The sequence below is a fragment of the Artibeus jamaicensis genome, unplaced genomic scaffold (assembly GCF_021234435.1).
Source record: "Artibeus jamaicensis isolate MK-2021 breed Jamaican fruit bat unplaced genomic scaffold, CSHL_Jam_final contig_851, whole genome shotgun sequence".
Lineage (NCBI taxonomy): Eukaryota > Metazoa > Chordata > Mammalia > Chiroptera > Phyllostomidae > Artibeus > Artibeus jamaicensis.
The window spans coordinates 7,815,209-7,835,264 of NW_026521986.1; the positions used below are offsets into that span (position 1 = coordinate 7,815,209).

Consider the following 20,056-nt stretch of genomic DNA (forward strand, 5'->3'; position numbering starts at 1 on the left):
TTGCATTGTAGTGATGGATGTCAGTGTGATCATTTAAGTGTGTTTTCCCCCCACCTTCTTCAGCACTTTCCATAGTTTGATTGCAGTATATGATATAATATCCTTTCATGTAATAATTCTCAGGCTAAAACTTTAAGTACTGAGAAGATATGTCAGTTTTGCAAATTTTAAAAATACTTTTCTACAAAATGTAGGCATTACAGCCAATAAGAGGATGACTGTTAGTTTTGAATATTATATAAATATGTATATAGACCTCCATTATCATGAGGTCACTTTAGTATAACACCATTTATGAAGCTCAAAAGAGATTCACATGATGCCAGTTTCGCATTTTTTAAATTTTATTTATTTATTTTTAGAGAGGGAAAAGAAGGAGAAAGAGAAGGAGAGAAACATCAATGTGTGGTTGCCTCTCACATGCCCCCCACTAGGGACTTAGCATGCAACCCAGGCATGTGCCCTAGACTGGGAATCGAACCAGTGACCCTTTGGTTCTCGGGCCGGCACTTAATTCACTGAGCCACACCAGCCAGGGCTACCGTTATTGTGAAACAGGGTATTATGTTTCTTCGATACAAGATTTGTCTGTGGGTCCTAATACTTTCCTTCCTCATTTCTTCTCTTTCTGCCATTTTCAGGACTTTCCTATGTTATACCCTGTCCCTTAAGATGGGGCTGTTCTGTGTGTTGGATAGGTGAATGAATATCACCATCAATATTAAATAAAATTTAGAGAAATAAGAGGGCTTCTTTTATATAATACTGAAAACAAATTCTAGTATAAATGGACCTTCCCTCATATGTTTACCTTGTACACCAATAACAACAGTATTAACAATAATACTCTATTTTTGTTTGAATTTTAGTTATTATTCCTTGCTTTCTCAACAACAACAACAAAATGCCGTAGGACAGGGGTCGGTAAACTTATTCTTTAGAAGTCTAGGTAGTAAATATTTTAGACTTTGTGGAATATATGGTCTTTACCATAACTGCTCTCCCTTGCCTGCCCAAAACCACCACAAGAGCATATAAATGAATGGGCTCTACCACATGTGCCCTGATCAAACTTTACTAATAGATAATGAGATTGGATTTCATATAATTTTTATGTATCATAAATATATTTCTTTTGAATTTTTCCATTCATTTAAAATGTAAAAGACTAGGAAAAGCAGGTTTGAAGAGGAAGGTCAGGAGTTTTACTTTGGTCATGGAAATTTCAACAGTCTTTAAGATATCCAAGTAGAGGTGTTAGGTTGGCTGTTAGATATTTGCATCTTGAGTTCAGGGTAGAAGTCTGGGCTAGGCATATAGTGCTGTGTTGATACTCATAGTTAATTCATTCTGGAACTTGTGACAAGAGCTGAAACCAACAAGTACCGAACAATGAAGCATTTTCTCCTGTGAGCAGCATTGTGACTCTTCCTTCCAAGTTCTAGCAAGTGTGATGAGTCTCGAGCAAGAGCAAAGTGCTGAAATATTTTTTCTTGTCAAAATGTGCTGAGTACAGAGTTTGACAGGTTCTAAAGCTGATGAATTTCAAGATGTGGCTATCTTAATGGAATTAAGACCCCTGACAATTGAGATACCAAGGTACTGGTTAATATTACTATTTATTGGTATTACTGCCCCTGTTTTTTTTCTCATTCACTTTCAAAGAAGTAGGCTGCTTCTAGTAACCTGTCCCCTCTGCTCATACACAAAAAAGGATGGAAGGGATCCCACTGAATCAGAAAGCAGACCCACACTATTAGTAGTAGGAAGTAGTACTATTAGTTAGGCCATTCTCAAATTTTACCATGGTGTAAACATGGGAGTGAATTTTCCCAAGTACCTCCTTGCTGGAAACTGTTTGCACTGGAGGTAAGTGTGAAAGGGGAGGTTGTGGGAAATGATGGGGTGAGGGCTTCCAAAACCTTTCTCAAACCTCAGAAATGGCTTTATTCTGAGGAAGGGAGAAGGTTCAGGCTGGTTTTTATTTCCATGAGCCAGTTCAAACAGCCCTAAATTTGATCTGCTTTCCTCAAACTGGGAGTCAGAATCCCTTTTCTCTTCTGTTTTTCTGCTGCAGAAATTCCCAACATTCCCATTTTGTGGGCTCCAGAAAGGGGTAAGCGAAGACTTCAATCCCAGCCAATCATTTCCAAATTAATAATTTTTAGTGTTTTGGTTTTTAATCATTATAAAAATGCTCTGACCCATTTTTCCCATCTGTTTTATTTTTTGTGGATTGTTATGTATCTATGTTCTAGGGTCACTGTGTATCCCTGGGCAGTAGAGTTCAGATCCATTGGCTATTTCCATTTGTGTGCTTTTCTCTTGTGAATTCGCATATGCAGTTTATGGGTGACTGCTTTCTAGATTGAAGACACCAAATTCAGGAGATTGCTTCACCCTCAGTGTCATTTTTTCCTGAATGGTGTTTTGTTCCCCTGCTGACAGCTTTTCACTCCCCTACCCAACTGCTTCTGATGATCTGCCATTGGCTCTCTGCTATTCTGTCTTCCTGCTTTGACTGCCTTTGACTTTTTTTTCCTCAACTTTTTCCCCCATTTACTCATCTGCTGATTGATTTGCATTCTTTACTCACTGGTGCTTTGTCCATCAGCAAATGGCCTGGTACTACCATATCCATCTGCTGCTATTTTAGCATTTTAGACTGCTCAGCATTCTCTATCAGCTCTCCTACCATACTCCTACACCATCTGCCTGCCTTATCTTGCCCCGCCCAATTTATGCCTGTAATATTATATGTAGGTTCAGATTGTTTAGCACTTCTGCTATCTTTCTCTACTTGCCTTATGCCACTAAGTTGGACTGCTGACTAAGTTTGCTTGACTACTGTCTCCTCTACCTATCTGATGCACATGGCCGCCCTCTTAATTAACTTGAGATGTTATGTTTATCTCCTATGTATTCAGCCTTGAAACATGCTGATTGGCCCATATTGCCTCCTTTATACTTGTCTGCATTTGATAAATCACTGGCATTGTTCCTCTGTTATCTTGTAACCCTGATCAGATTTTATTTCCAAGAAAAGTATTGCCTACATATTGTCCAAACATATCTTATAAATAGAAAAATGCTGCACTATTTAATAGTCCAGTCCACTTTATTCCTAAACTGACTTTCAAACTCATTATCACCATCCTTTCAGCTTTTTAATACAACTCTACAATTTTCTCTTTAGTTGGAAATATATTTCTTTCTAAGTCATTTGTTGTCTTTGCTTCAGTTGCCTTTTTACATCATATATTATATACTTTTGTTCCTGTGTATAGAATCTTTTAATAATTTTCCATATACTAAGTTCATTTTCTAATTTATTTCCCCCAATTTTTCCAGGACATCATAAGGACAGATTACAACTATTAATTTTATTTAAAATTTAAAAGTATCTCTGAAAAGAATCATGTTACTTATAGTTTTTTATAGTTTTTTAAAATTAAAGTAGCTTTCCACTTTGGTTCATTTTTTTCCTTTGAGAATATCATTTCTCAGTCACCCCATAATTTATATAATATCAGTTCTATAGAGATCCTTTCAACGTATTTATCTTTCCCTCCTTTCAGGCTATTTTTCTTGTGCATGGATAAAGTTTTAAAATTGACATTTTCTCATTATTTGCTGAGTACCTGGCATCTAAAAGTACTTGGAATAAAAAATTATCTGCACTATAAAGCTTATTGTCTTATTCACTGATATTTAAATAAAAATCCAGATCAAACAAGAAATGAAGATTTGCAAATAATGTAAAGAGTCCAAGGAGATTTAAAGTAGAGTATGTACATTTGCATACAAGTGTATGTATATCTATGTGTGTACATATCTATAGCATCGTTGCACTTAAAATGTGGAAAATGCAGAGTATCTATATTAAATTTTGTTTTATTTTTCAAAAATGAAAGGGAAAAGGCTAAAAAGAAAGTTATAAATTTAGAGAATATAGAAAAAAGATATGGACAGGGGTTTTAATTTACTTTCCTCTAATAATATTTCAGTAGTTTTTTATTACTATAGTAAAATACACATAACATAAAATATACTGTTTTAACTAATCTTAAATGTACAATTCAGTACAGTCCTGATTGTTTGCAACCATCACATCTCTCTGTTTCTATAACTTTTTAATCATCTCAATGGAAACTCTGTACCCATTAAATAGTAGCTCCCCATTTCTTACAGGCCCTGGTAACCTCTATTTTACTGAATCTGATGTTGCCTATTCTAGGTACCTTATATGAGTGGAATCATACCATTTTTGTCCTTCTATGTCTGATTTATACTTAACATTATATTTTCAACACTCATTCATGTTGTAGCATATATTAGAATTTCATTCTTTTTTGAGGCTACTCTTCTATCGTATGTTTATACCACAATTTGTTTATTCATTCATCTGGGCACTTGAGTTGCTTCATGTTTTGGCTATGAACAATGCTGCTGTGAGCATTGGTATGCAGGTGCTGTTTTTCTTTCAAATATTTTGAGTATTTACCTAGAAGTGTATTCAGAACTTTTAATGCATTTGTCTAAGAGGAATTTAAATCAATGGCAAAGATATCAGGAAACTACATAATTAATATGAAAGATGGATAAGGTCAAGATATTGTATTAGGAGAATAAATTGTAAACTTTTAGAAAGGTTACAGAAGGCCATGTGAAATTTAGAAGATCCTAGATTCTAAGAATGAAAAGGAGAATGAAGTAAAATAACACAGACAGATGAAGGACTTCAAAATGATTCTGACGGTTGAATTAAAAAAATACCAACTTCAGGACAAAATGATGGCATGTCTTTGAACCAGAGAAAGGCTCACTTTTAAAAAAGAGAAGAGGGATGCATTTGAAAGACAAGGTTTTAATAAAGATAATGGGACTGAAATAAGGCAACCAGGGTGTGTTTAGAAGAACCAGCCATGAGAGTAGGAATTCATTTCAGTGCAGTAGTCCTCAATCCTGGATACCCAAGCCTTCTACCTATAGAGGTTTTTCTGAAGAGATTCCTGGGCCTAACCCCTAGAGATGATGAACCAAGGATATGATTTAGGCAATGTGTGCATGAGTGTGTATGTGTTTTAATATACTGGTAAAAAAAATTTTATTAAATTGAATTGTGTTGCATAGTGTCCTAGACTTTAGAAGAGTAACCAAAGTTGGAGAGCAGTGGTCCTTGTCTTCAAGGAATTTAAAACTGTAGTAGTTAAATTTGTAATAATAATGAATTTAGGAAAGGAGATTTTCAATCCATTAGTAGATAATGTTTTTACAATTTATTTTGGTGATTTTTACATGCTCAATCCAGCCTGTCTCAGCCAAGATTCCTCATGTAACCTGTCAAAACAGCAAAATTTGAGTGACTCTCTTCTCAGTTCTCCAAAGGTGGTACATAAACTTGTACTACTCTGTATGTATGGGAGAGAGATTATTTCATTATATCCAGTAATTCTGCTCCGCCTATTTAAAAGGCTCGCTATATGCCATGTGTATGTTAGGAGTATATGAGGCAAAGATAATGCCTTGCTCTCAAGGAATTTACATCCCAAGAGAGGGAAAAAACATTTAACAAAAAAATGTAGTACCCACAAACTATTGTTATTTTCTTCTAATTCTTTAGGGAAAATGTTCAAAGAATGATTGTATATAAGAGCATTCTTTCACCTCTTGTAAGCATCATTGATTCAGGAATAAGAATGTCTTCTATGTTAATGCCTCATCACAGCTGAAGGATTCTGGTAATAGTTTAAATGCCAGTAAGAATCTCTTTAATTTTAAGGCCTAGAGCTCTTAGTGACAGATTACAATTCCATTGGTAGCTGTTAATAAACAGCATCACATGAAGCCAAGATTATTAGTTTTATAGTGGAAAATAGAGGTTGGCTAGAGATAAGTAGGTAACTAATGTTTAGGAAGTTCTTGAATGTAATTATAAACACAATGAGGATCCCCCTTCTCCCAAGAAGTATAACTATATATTGAAAAGGTTTGGGATTAATTTATTTTTATTATCAACTAAAGCTCACTTGAATTCTTGGTGTCGGGAAAAGTTCAGTCATATTAATTAGTTTTTGTGAGGGATCTGGTTAGTTACTCATTTAAACTAGGAATTTATTTGTCCTCCTTAAATTAATGTGCGCCTTTAAACTTGGACACAGTTAGCTTTATTCTTATTGCTCAGTGTTTCATACTGATTTTTCTGAAGAAATCCTTTAAAGTACTACAGTTAAGTTTTAGTATCCTATTTTTCCTCCCTTCTCCTGATGTCCTACTAGTAATTTATTTCTAACAGCACAGCTATGGAAAGATCAAAGTACTTGCATCAGTATTCCATTGTGTAAATGTACCACAGATTTTTTATCCACTCATCTACTGATGGGCACTTGGGCTGTTTCCAGAGCTTGGCTATTGTAAATGGTGCTACAGTGAAGAGAGGGGTGCATATATTCTTTCAAATTAATGTTTTGGGTTCTTAGGATATATTCCCATATGTAGGATCTTTGGGACAAAAGGCAGTTCCATTTTTAATTTTTCTGAGGAAACTCTGTGTTTGTTTTCCACAGTGGCTGCACCAGTCTGCATTCCCACCAACAGTGCACAAGAGTTCCCTTTTCTTCACATCCTTGCCAGCACTTCTTGTTTGTAGATTTATTGATGATAACCATTCTAGTGAGTGCGAGGTGATAATCTCATTGTGGTTTTAATTTGCATCTCTCTGATGATTAGTGACATTGAGCACTTTTTCCTATGTCTCTTGGCCATCTGTATGTCCTCTTGTGGAGGTGCTCAAAGTGGGGAGGAAGATGGGGATGAAGAGACTTTGCTTGGCCAGTGGGCACACCATGCAGTGTGCAGATGATGTTTTTCTGAGTTTTTACTTGAAACCTGTATGGTTTTGTTACCCAGTGTCACCACTTAAATTCAATTAAAAAATACTTTTGTCAGGAGCAAAGCAGTAAAATAGAAATTATACCCAGGTGTAACTTGTTTTCTTCATAATAAATGAGTTTAAAGATTTTCATTTATTCTGAAAAACATTTTTAATGCAAGAAAAAATTATACAGATATTTTAAAGTATAAGATCTGGAATAAAGGAAAATATAAGAATAACAACATTCTATTTAACTCATTTATTAATAATAAATATACTTTTTATGATCTCTGGAATTCTATTTTTATTTTGAGGAATGATAAATTGAAAATAGAGTTGTATAATGTGTTTCTTTTTGTATGAAAGTTAACCTGAAAAGACCATATTCCTACCATTCCCTTATAGTTTTCAAGTCCTTTTTATATTTAGTAACAAGAATATCCTGTAAATTTCCTCGTGATCATCAGATTCCTTATAGGCAAATACTCCGAACAAACAAGATGTCGTCTAATCCCACCCCCCCCCCCTTTCCCTCCTGAAGAATTACCTGCAGGACATATTCTGGACCTTGCAAAGGAAGATGCAGCTTCCTTACATGAACATTTTATGAAGGTAGTTTCACTCCCTGGTTTTAAAGATAGACAGTAAATAACAAGCAGTAATAACCAGTCTCTATGTCCCCTAATCTTTTTTTCTCCCCTTTGCTCTCCTACCATTAAATGTTTTAGTGTTGCTGGCAAAAACTCACACATTACACCTGTAGCACAAGAGGTCTGGTGGAGTGAAATGGAAAGTTAATTGCCTCAGACACATAAACTGTTTGGTTTAAAGCTCCTTTATATATATTTAATAGTCTTTAACATCAAAATAATTACCTGAAAAACATACTTGTTAGACATTTGGATGTTTATAAAATACAAAGCATTTCCAAATTTTTTGTATTTATCTCTGAATGCTTTTAGATTTCTTACATCATTTAGTACTTATGAAGTACTAAAGTATTTCACTTTAGTGCTTAGAGATTATTTTCTGTTCATATCAGCAGCATTAAAAACATCTCATGTTCAGAAATAAATATTTTTTGTTTTTTCATAGCCATATTACAATAGTAGGCATGTGCATATTTATTTTATAATCAGATAATTCCATTATAGAGGTCTTAAGCAAATATTCTGAAAGAAAATACCTCTTATAAGTTAATTATTTTTTCATCCCAACTCACTGCCTTATGGTTAAAAATAAGTCAATTTTGAGAGAGGATCAAAGACACAGAGCTTTGTTGAGATATTCTGCTATTCATAATGTTTACTAATTTAAAAATAAAATCATCTGCAGGAAGATCCTATTTTATTAACAGGATCTGTTTTCAAAGTTTTCTTCTATTCCTATTGTTAGAATTTCAGGATCACAGTACTTAGCATATATCAGAGGTATTCAATAAGAGCATAAACTGGTGACCTTTTTATTGCGAGATAGTATTAAAGATGAAATTTTAACTTAGAAGTATATACATCTAGGAGAAGGAAGAGATTTTTTGCTACTTATCTTGCCTTTTATTAATTGCTTTAAAAACTCCTGTTTTATGAATATAGATTTATTTATGAAATAAATATAAACTACCAATAATCTCAATACATAATTATTCGCTAGGACTAATTGATTAATTTGAAAAATTAGGAACCCATCATAAATACAGGTTTGGGTTTCTTAATAACATCATCTCAATTGTTACCATAACTACTATAACTTATTGTGCACTCACTGTGTGACAGGCTATACAACATCTTATTTAATCCTCACAACAAGCCAATTCAATGGGTACCATTTCACAGATAAGAAAGTTATGTTTAAAAAGATTAAATTGCTAAGTGATATAACCCAGATCTCAGAGCTAGTAGAAGATAATAGAACGAGAATTTGAAATAGATAGTCTTACTCCAGAGACCTTGCTCTTAATCACTCTTTTTTATATAAATTAAGCTTTTTTAATGTAATTAGCTGTTCTTTAAAAAGTGAGATCTGTCAGTCATATCAGAGTATAAATAAGCTATAAGTAAATTAATTTTCCTGTCATTATTTATTTAAGTTCATTCTTATTTCCTATCATAAATATTCTCTTTATACAAATTATCAAATACATTTCTGATTATCACTTTAGAAATATTCTTTTTTTTTTAAGATTTTATTTATTTATGTTTAGAGGGGAAGGGAAAGAGAGAGGGAGAGAAATGTATGATTGCCTCTCCTGCATCCCCCGCTGGGAACCAGCCCGCAAGGCATGTGCCCTGACTGGGAATCGAACCACGACCCCCTGGTTCGCAGGTTCATGCTCAATCCACTGAGCCACACCAGCCAGGGCTAGAAATATTCTTAAACTAGAATAACTGAGTCAAAATTGCCCTGTAGAATATGTATACAAATTTGTGTATTCATACTGTCAGTTTGTGAGAATGCACATCCATTATCATTTTTAATTTTACCAGTTTGATAGTTGAAAACTATATGCTTTTATTGGCATATTGTAGACTAATAGTGAGATGAAATATGTTTCTTGCACTTGTCCAATTTTGTTTCTTCTTCTATAAATTGCCTGTTCCCTTTGTTCTGGTTTCTTTTGGCTCAGAAAAGTACATAAAGACTGATTATAATTACAGAGAGAAGTTTAAGGAAATACTTTTGGCAGAGTCAGATTTATAATTTATATCATTTGTCATATAAGTACACACCAATTTATTTTCTCTTTTCTCAAATTCCATTAATATAATAGTACTCAATTATTTCATTACCCACCCTCTTACAGTGGAGGTCAAGCTCAAAATACATTCTGAATCAAAGATATACAGTTAATAAAATACAAGCACATTATATTCTAACAAGTTACTGGTGCCCTTTGTGAGTTTTTTTTAATAGCTGGTACACAATAGTTTGTTTTCTAGCTATTTTTCTTGTCGAAAGTTTATGATAACTTTGCAGATGAAAACTTATTGAACCTTAATATTTTAAATGAATGTTTTGTTCAGGGATAATAAACCTTGGAAATAATTTATAATTAGGACATTGACTACACATAGGTACTATTAGTAGTCATTTCAAAAAATACCAAATATATAGTTCTATTTGCAAATCATTTTGTAAAGTTTTTTTTCTACATAAGAATTCTAGTAAAAACAATATTTGGGCATGAGATTAATGTTTATGTTATATAGACACTTAAAGCATTTTATAAACTTTTTTCTGACAGGTAAAGTTTAACTTCCCTCAAAAGTTCCAATAATTTTTTAGTCTCCCCTAACATGTAATTTATCTCAGACCCAAAGTTTCTGGGTAAGTGAATTGTTTAACATTTGGCTTGTATTTTTCCATGGAAACATTTATCTATGTAAATGATTCTCAATCAGGGGGCATATCTGGTCCCCAGGGAACATTTGGCAGTGTCATGACTGGGGGAGGGGGTTCTGCTGACATGGCGTGAGTAGAGGCTAAGGATGCTTCTATACATCCTACAATGTACTGAACAGGCCCCACAACAAAGAATTCTCTGGCCCAAAGTGTTAATAGTGCAGAAATTGAAAAACCCTTATTAATATTGAGTACTATAGATTATATAATATATACTATATAGAGAGTAATATTGAGTACTCACTAATTGCCACGCACTCTGCCAGGGATTGGGGACACATGGACAGAAAGTTATGATCTTAGCCCTGGCTGCATGGCTCAGTTAGTTATAGTGTTTTCTTGATATACCAAGGTTGCAGGTTCCATCCCCAGTCAAGGCACATACAAGAAGCAATGAATGAGCACATAAATGGGTACAACAACAAAGAAAATGATCTTTCTCTCTCTCTCCCTCCCTCCCTCCCTCTCCTTTCTCTCCTCTCACCCTCCCCTTTTTCCTTTCTGTCTCTAAAATTAATAAATAAAAAAAGTTTTAAAGTTATAATCTCAGCATTCAAGGAAGTTACATTATAGTTTAAAAATGGAAAGAACTGAATAAATAAAATATAACATGATCATCAATATAGTAGTGTGTGTATATGATATATTAGGACAAGATAAAGTTCATCTGAGGGAATTAGAGAAATTTTCAAAGAAGTGATAAAGGAACTGTTTTTTTTCTTACTTGAATTTATAAAAAGCACACAGATAGTATAGTTATAGTTTAATGGATTTTTCGGAAAATGAACATACCCATGTAACCAGCAGCCTCCAAATCAAGACACCAGAATATTAGCATCCCAAAAGATCCTGGTGTTCCCTTTCAGTTACATCCTAACCTCAAGAGTAACTACTGTTCTGACTTTTAGTATTATAGATTTTTTTACTAAACTTTATATAAATGACACCATATACGTAACCTAGTATGTCCGTATTCTTTTGCTCAACCTTATGTTTGTAAAATTGATTCATATTGTAAAGAATGTATCAATTCTATACAGGCAAAATGGCTGAAATCATAAACCTTCCAATAGGCCAGTCTGGCTACAGACTGGGTTTTGAGAAGTGGCAGGAGAGAACCTAGAGAGGGAGGTGAGGTCATATGATGGAGACTCTGTGTCATACAAAAGGCATTTGGATTTCTCTGTAGAAGGAAATGAAGTTTTTTCAAAAATGCTAAACAGTGGTAAATTTAATATTTGCAATTTAGAAAGATCACTTTGGCAACAGAGTATAGAATGGGTTGAGTGAGAGTAAACTTAGTTATACCACCATCAGAAGGTTATTGAAATATTCTGGAAAAAAATTCTGAGAATCTAAATGCTGATGAGGATACAAAGAGATAGATGACTCTCAGGATGGAATTTATAGCACTTACTGACTAACTGGTTATGGAGATTACAGAAGGTAGTTTCCTGAGCCAACCTTCAAAATCCTATATGTGTTATTGAAATAGCAATAAAGAAAAATAATAGAATTTGATGTCAGTAATAAAAATTGAACTAAAAATAATGTCCAAATTTATCTTTAGTGTCCATAGTTGTAGAAAAATAGGTATCATTAGTCAAAAATGAATAAACTGATGGAAATCCTCATGGAGAATCTGTAGGGAAATTGATTAACAGTCTAGACTGATTAATGGTATTGGCCTTTGTTTTCATTTTAATTTAAATTTACGTCTTTTTGTTGTTTCATATTTTACTAGTTTTACTTTTCAATAAATTTATACATTTAGTGATGAATAAAGTTGTTTTCACCTCAGTAAGAAAAAATGAGAGAAGGTATGTATGCATATGTATGTGTTAAATGAAACAGTTGAGAGAAGAAAGGAAGAAAGGGGTTAAAATATGCTTAAAATAATGTATCTGTATGAATAAAAAGGAAATTGATTAAAGTAGAATTAGTAGAGTTCCTGGTTGTTATCTCTAGACGGGATGATTACTGCATTTTAATTTGTTTGTGTGTGCATCACTGAAGAGAATAAAGGCAGTAAATCAGAAAATTCCCAGTAGTCAACTAGCAGTAATATCATTTCAAAGATGTATCAACTAGCTGTCTGAGACAGTGGTGAAGTTAGCTGTCTCTTTGTGACCTAGAGAATGAGTACAGTTAGCTTTTGGTAACATAGCACTGTCTACCAGTGTTTTGAAAGATGAAGAACTTTAACATGATTTTTTAAGTTGTAAACCCTGTGTTAATAGATAGGATTATTCACCTAGAAAACCCAAAAGAATCAATTGAAAAATATTGGAATCAAGAAAAAATTGAGATATTTACATTAATATAAAAATAATACATTTAAAGTTTGCTTCTCTTAAATAACTTGGCCTCTTAGAATAATTTTACTGTTCCACTTAATTGAAAAACTTTGGAAAACCTTGAGCACAATTCATAGCACAATCTTAATATGTCAGGATTGAAAACTCACTCATTTTTGAGCCTCATGTCATAGTTACCCATAGTTTAACCAAAAGCAGTGTCCTTTATCGTTAAAGATTAATGCCCAGAATATATAATATTAAACTCAAAACATTACATTGTTCTGAGGTAGCACCTCAGTAATTGTGAAGTTACTTTTCTGTTATAATAATGAGCCATATCACTTGTCCTTTGCTTTAATAATCTTTACTGCTTTTAACACTAGTATTTTGAATTTCTATCAGTTGCCATTTATTTAGCTTTTTGACCTACCACTGTGAATGACACAAGAACATTTTTATACATAACTTTAAGAATAGACCTATATTTGCCCTGATTGATTTAGGCCAGATTTATTTTGAGCTGCTCAAATGAATACTTTCATAATTTTTTTTATTTCTTTTGAAACAAACATCTTTTTGATGTTTTCTTGTCATTGCTGTTGATAATCAGGTCAAGAAGATTAAGGGAAATATTTCTTATGTTGACTCATCATTTTATAATATGAAAAGTTTTTTAAAATAGAGAATTTGCAGAAGCTGTGATATCTGAAAATTATTCTGAAATAATTATAAAGAGTCTTACAGCTTCTGGGCAACCTACATTAATAAAAGAAAGAAGAAGAAAAACTCTGAGAAACCAGGATGTGACAGAATCTAGGATTGTCACCCCCTGCATCCTCACCTATTTCTTTGTTTGCTGTCCTTTCCCCAGCAACAAACTTGGTTAGTATACAAGTCTGCCCTTTTTGTATTACAGTGTTGAACAAAATGTCAGTTGTCTGTTACCCCACTTAATATTCCTGCTTTGAGTATCCTCTGTGCTTGGATACTTAGTTTTTATTATGTGAAGACAGGACCTGAGTTAAAACTGTTCATAGTTATCTTAATATAAAATAATACTACCTGGTTATTAAATCTTCTGGTTTGTTTTACAAACCTGAATTTTAAATATCCTTTGTTAGTTGATTCTTGTAAATTTGTTTTGATTCCTGTATATCCTAAGCCACACTTCAGGATATAATTTCTACAGCATATCATTCATCCAAAATGATCATCAAGGTAGCAGTGGAAGAGAAAATATTGTAAATAAGTAGCCCTAGGCATGGGTGCATATGTGTGTGTGTTCGTAGGGGCGTTCATCTCCACCCATTCCGACTAGGTGATGGGCAACCAACTTCTTCCACCCCAGTCCCACCAACTGCCCTAATAACATCAGCTTTTCAGTTGCCTATAGCCCTAGAAACTCAGTTCCAGGCTTAGGATGTGTGTGTCTGCACCTACACACATATACATTATCCTTAGTTTTATGAAATGCAATTTTTTGTTGTATTGTACAAGGTTGGACTGCATTTTTACTTCTTTTAAACCGTAAACTTGGCCTTATCTGAGAAGCACTATATCTGCCCTTCCATTCTAAATGAAAGCTTTGCTGAATAGAGCAATCAATCTTGGATCTAGGTCTTTGGATTTCATAATTTGAAATACTTCTTTCCAGCCCCCTCTTGCCTGTAAGGTCTCTTTTGAGAAATCAGCTGACAGTCTGATGGGAACTCCTTTGTAGGTGACTGTCCCCTTATCTTTTGCTGCTTCTAGAATTATCTCCTTCATTTTAATCTTGGCTAATGTAATGATGATGTGCTTTGGTGTGTTCCTTCTTGGGTCCAACTTCTTTGGAGATCACCTGGAGGGTTAGCAACAGGGGAGTGGGAGGAGGTGAAAGGGGGAGAAGGTACAGAGAATAAGTAGCATAGACAGTAGATAGAAAATAGACAGAGGAGAGGGCAAAAATAGTAGGGGAAATATAAAATCTAAAGAACTTGTGACACATGGACATAAATTAAAGGGGGGAAATGTTGAGGGAGGGAGTATGCAGGGTGGAGGGGAATGAAGGGGGGAAATGGGACAACCGTAATGGCATAATCAATAAAATATATTTTTTAAAAAACCCATAAACTTGAAGGTGACATAGGCTTTTTTTGGAGAGTGAACTACCTTGTTCTGAGCACCATAGTCTGGGTGTTGTGAAAGTGTCTGGGATCTTCAGACCTTAAATTGCAGATCTTGATTCTGAAATATCAGCCCAAAATCTGATACCATACAAATACATGTGTCCATGTGCACGTGTTTATAATGATTCGTTGAAAGACTCTTATAATTAGAAAATACAATACTTCTTTTAGTTTTCAAATTAGAGTATGCAAAAGAACTGTTATTTAATTTTTTCTTACATTTTGTGACAGCATGGATGGACTTGGAGGTTATTATGCTAAGTGAAATAAGCCAGTCAGAGAAAGACAAATATCATATGATCTCACTTATATAAGGAATCTAATAAACAAAATTGAGTGGTAAACAAAATAGAGACAGAGGCATGAACACATGAAACAGACTGACAGCTCTCAGGGGTGGGGACAGGGAGGGAGGACTGGATGAAAGAAAGTGAGAGGATTAGCCAAAAAACATATACACATAACCCATAGACACAGACGACACTGTGGTGATGGCCAGAGGGAAAGAGGGTGCAGGGGCTGGGTGAAGGCAGGCAAAGGAAAGGAAATGGGGACATTTGTAATAGTATCAACAGTAAAAATTAAAGTTTAAAGAGAATTTTTTTAATTTTTATTATCTTTTTTCATTTTTGCAGTTTTACCCTTTTTGGTGGCAAAAGGGAGCTGCATCTATTTTTTTTATTTTTTATTGAATTTATTGGGATGACATTGGTTAATAAAATTATGTAGGCTTCAGGTGTACAATTCTATAATTCATCATTTGTATGTTGTAATGTGTTCACCACACCAAGTCTCCTTCCATCACCATTTCTCCCCCCATACCCTCTTCTCCTTCCCCCGAACGCCTTTCCCTCTGGCAATCAGACTGACAGCTCTCAAACGTGAGGAGGGTTGTGGGGCTGGGTAAAAAAAGTGAAGGGATTAAGAAAAAAAGTTGCACCTCTGCCCTGGCTGGTGTGGCTCAGTGGATTGAGTACTGGCAACCAAAGTGTCACCAGTTCGATTCCCAGTCATGGCACATGCCTGGATTGTGGGCCAGGTCTCCAGTAGCTGGTGCGTGAGAGGCAACCACACGTTGATGTTTCTCTCTCTCTCTTTCTCCTTCCCTTCCCCCTTTATCTAAAAATAAATAAATAAAATCTTTTTTTTAAGTTACGCCTCTTTTCAGAATAGTTTTTTTAAATTAGGCCTTCGATTATTTTTATCCTTTGTTTTAGACATTTATCTTTCGTATAATAAAGGTAAAATTTTTCTTTAATCTAACTTATGTCAATTTTATTTTAACAAATAATATATTTTTCCTTTTATATTTCTTGCAGATTATAGCTCACTGAATTTTTTAATCCATTCTTATATATGTAGAGACTCTTACAAAGTAGATCTTTCTACTATGAAGTATAAAAATGGATGGTTTAAAATGACTATGGTAAGATCCATGTGTTTAGTATGAGCAGCAGAGCATTGAGTTGAATAGACTCTTTATAATCCCCAATTTTACATCATCCTGAGGCTTATTTCAGCCCTGACAAGAGGAAAGACCCAGGCTGCAGCTTTCAATTTTAGTGTATGGTTGCTATGGAAATTAAAAATTGATATAAACTTATTTGGATTACCAATTTGAACTATTTACCACAAGTGATTATAGACACATATATTTTGTTCATCTTTGCTTAGTTACATAATTGCATTGCTATTTTCTTTTGGACTTAGGTGAAAGCAAAAATTCACCTAAGGTGAAAGCAAAAAGAACAAGGTGCTGTTCTTTTTTCTTCAAAAGATATTTTCAATCTTCTTGGGTTCTTCCCCCAGTCTGCTTTAGAGGTTTTGTGGGAATGTCCAAGGCTATATATACCTAGTAACTGGTATCTCCAAATCTGTTACTTGATAAATATTAAGTTCTCAAGATTCTTGATGGTATGTTTCATTCTTCAAACATCTGGTAATTCATACATACTCAAAACAGACATACTCATAGCTTCTACTCTGCTTACTATAGAACTGTCAGTTTCCATAAGTGCCTTGACTATCTATAACTGCATTTTCTGCAATATAGGTGCCTTTAGATTTGTGCTTTAGTATAAATAATACTACCAACATTTGTGAAGTACTTGCTCTGTGTTAGGAATAATACTAAGCTTTTAATATGTCCTGTCTCATTTAAACAGAGTACGAGATCCTTCCTATATCTTAATAGGAGATAGTGCCTTATAAACTAAAAGTATATAGTAAAAGATTAATGGATTAAGTTCAGAACTGGAGTCTACAAGTCCTAAATTTGCTATTGATTTTCTTACTCTGGCTTTGGATTAGTCATAAAATTTATTGTCGTGTCTATTTCTTCACTCACAAAAAGAGAAGTAATACAATATATTTCCTCTGTATTATGTTATACAGGAACACATAACTATTTAAATAGAGAATATAGGTGTTTGTAAGAAAGGTACCATAAATAACTTCTGATGTGAATATTTCTTTAATTATTGAATTATATAGCTAAATAATAGTATTTGTGTTTAGCTTGCTGATGTAATGAATAAGAAATAAAAGTTTTTCAGAGCATTATAAATTTATATGGTATATAATATTAATACTAGCATTATAAGTATTGTGACATTCTTTTAGTTAACTAAAAATGCTTTCTATGTAGTGTTAACACTTTAGTTTTTAAGCAGGGTAACAAATATCATTACCTCTTGTTACAAATGGAAAACTGAGAGTAGTAAATTTCTGGAAGTATAACAGAAGCTGGTATTCACTTAACATGTGAATAATAAAGGATGATTAGATTATAGGTGATGAACAACAGGCCTGATCATAAAGTGAGAAGTTAGGAACTCTGAAATCTTTAGAGGAACAAACTGTAGAGGACAGTTTATTTATGTGTATACATTTTTAATCTCTTTAGATAGATAAATTTGTTATTATTTGATTTCTTGTTTTGAACTTTATTTTTGCCTCATGGAACTTCTGAGTTAAGCTTATCTCAAGACAAGAGATAGATCAGATTTCTTTGCTTTTAGGAAGTACTATACTCACTTTCCTCTTTCCTCACTGGCCCCTAATTTGAAACTGAAGGTGGTATGAGATGACAACATGTTATCACCTTATAATAATAATTAAAGTAGAAAGGAGCAGCTTTTGCGGGGTTTTTCCATCTCTTCACAGCAATTTTTTTCACTTAGTTCATATTCTTTACCCCACCTATTTCTTGTTTCTCTCACTTTGTCACTTGTGCCTGTTGTGGTGAGACTCTAGTTTTGCAGAAAGAGAACCAAAATGGCAATTTCATGTTTCTAATGTGGATACTTTCTAAAGATGCCAGCAGTGAGAATCATCACACCTCCGGGCAAAGGAGCAGAGTTTCCGGCTTTCTTAAATCAGTTTGCAGTAAGCCACTTGCCAATAGTACTTAAAAGCTTGTTTCTTCTCAGTTAAGATGTTTAAGAACAGCCTTACGTTATATTATTGTGTGAACATTAAAAACTTGCACTGTTTTTAGTAAACCAAGTAATTGATGTGTAATCTTTAATACAGTGGAAATTCAACATATAGATTTTTTAGGAAGCTGTTAGATTTCTGCATACACACTGCTAACCTAATATACTATTGAACGCCCATTGTCATTGAAAAATAAAATAGAAGTCCAGAGTACCTGGAGTAGAGAGACTGGGTTATATATTCACCAGTTCACTGGCTAAACAACAGCCTTTCAATATTGTTTCAAATTGGATCATCTTCCAACTTCATCTTGCTTCAGATTTGAGTAACAGGTTATTTCCCCATTATCTACATATGAATTAACTTTTGAGGAGCGTGAATGAATAACATTTTTCCCTATATAGTTGAAAGACATACAACCAACACCCAACCATAAGAGATAACTTTGTTTTTCACACAATGCCAAAAAAAAATAAATGCATGGTTCAGATATAAAAATGCTAGTAATCCATTGAAATATCACTATTCTTTCACATTATCTGGAGTGAGGTATAGAGTAATACTATTTACATAAGTAGAATGTAAAGATATGTATTCTTGTGAAATGTTATAAAATACAATTTTTACCTGAGCTCCCTGATTTTTTGTATGATAATATTTTATACTTATTAAATTAATTTTTAGATAAAGGAGGAAAACGATATGAATAATCACTGCATACAGAAAATGTGTGAAAGCTAAGGAGTAATCACTGCTGTGTACTCAAGTTGGTTATTTAACAAGAGTTGGGATCTAAATATTAGCAAACGGAGATTTTTCATAAAATAACTGGTTTATTATAGAAGGTATGTTCTCAGTGGCTGAACAATTAGTTTTTACCCTAACATTGAAATAAATAATTTTGTTCAGTCAGACAAGTTGGTGGGCTTGCTTTAGGAACCATGTTATACATGAAACACTTACCTTTAAACATTAGAACCTTACTTAGCACAGTGTCATGTTAATTCACTGATGCCTTTGGGAGCTGAAATGAACTGTAGAAACAATAGAATTAACTTGGCATCTCACGCTCATTGGAAAATATACTTGTATGTTCACAGAATGGAATGGAAGATAAAATTGCCTGCAGTACTTAAACTTTTACTCTTTTTTAAAATTTTTAAATTGTTTTTCAAGTATAGTCTTGAAAAGACTATACTATAGTCTGCCTTTACTCTTTTATTTTTGCTTTCTCTCTACATTTAGAGAGAAATAATATCTTATTTAAATATTGTACATTTAAATAACCATATCTTATTTAAATATTGCACAACTTTAACTGAAAAACAAAATGAAGTATATTCATTTTGAAAAGCTTTCTGCTTTTTCCAGGAGTGGGAGAAGATGTAAATGTTTAAGAAGGAGGCTAAAAATTCATGGAAAAAAATACATTATCATCAGATTATACTTCCCTGAAATATGAGAACCTCTCCTCTGACCATGTCCTATCTTAATAGCTTTGCAACATTACTAATAGCCATTAGATGATGTTTCAAAGATTTTCTTTGTTACTTAAGATTATTTAATCAGCAGAGGGCACTGCAGTAATTATTACAAGGAAATATTGTTAAATCTACATGTAGTCAAATAACAAACATGTAAATATTAATACAAATTATGCTCTTAGTAAATGCCTATAAAAATAATTAAAAGCACTAGACTAAGTGTTTTTTCACAATCACCATGCTTATAAGCAATTTCTACACATTTACATGTAGCTGTTGGGTATCCTGGAAATATTTAAACATAATTGTCTGTTAGCAATAACATTTTTTAAGGTCATTTTTCCTGTGAAGTTACAAATGAACCTGAATTTCACTGGCAAGTTCCCTGGCCTA

At 33.5% G+C, this 20,056-nt stretch overlaps 1 protein-coding gene across 4 annotated transcripts in view; it reads left to right on the plus strand.

The window, feature by feature from the left end:
• Positions 1-20,056, plus strand: part of GPHN (gephyrin) — a 447,008-nt gene that overhangs the window by 207,955 nt on the left and 218,997 nt on the right. For 2 of the 4 annotated variants that reach the window (XM_053673316.1, XM_053673315.1), the window contains exon 5: positions 2,078-2,116. The exons of the other annotated variants lie outside the window; for them this stretch is intronic. In XM_053673316.1, the coding sequence (XP_053529291.1) occupies positions 2,078-2,116 (39 nt within the window). The remainder of the gene's footprint in view (positions 1-2,077; positions 2,117-20,056) is intronic. 4 annotated transcript variants of the gene reach the window in all.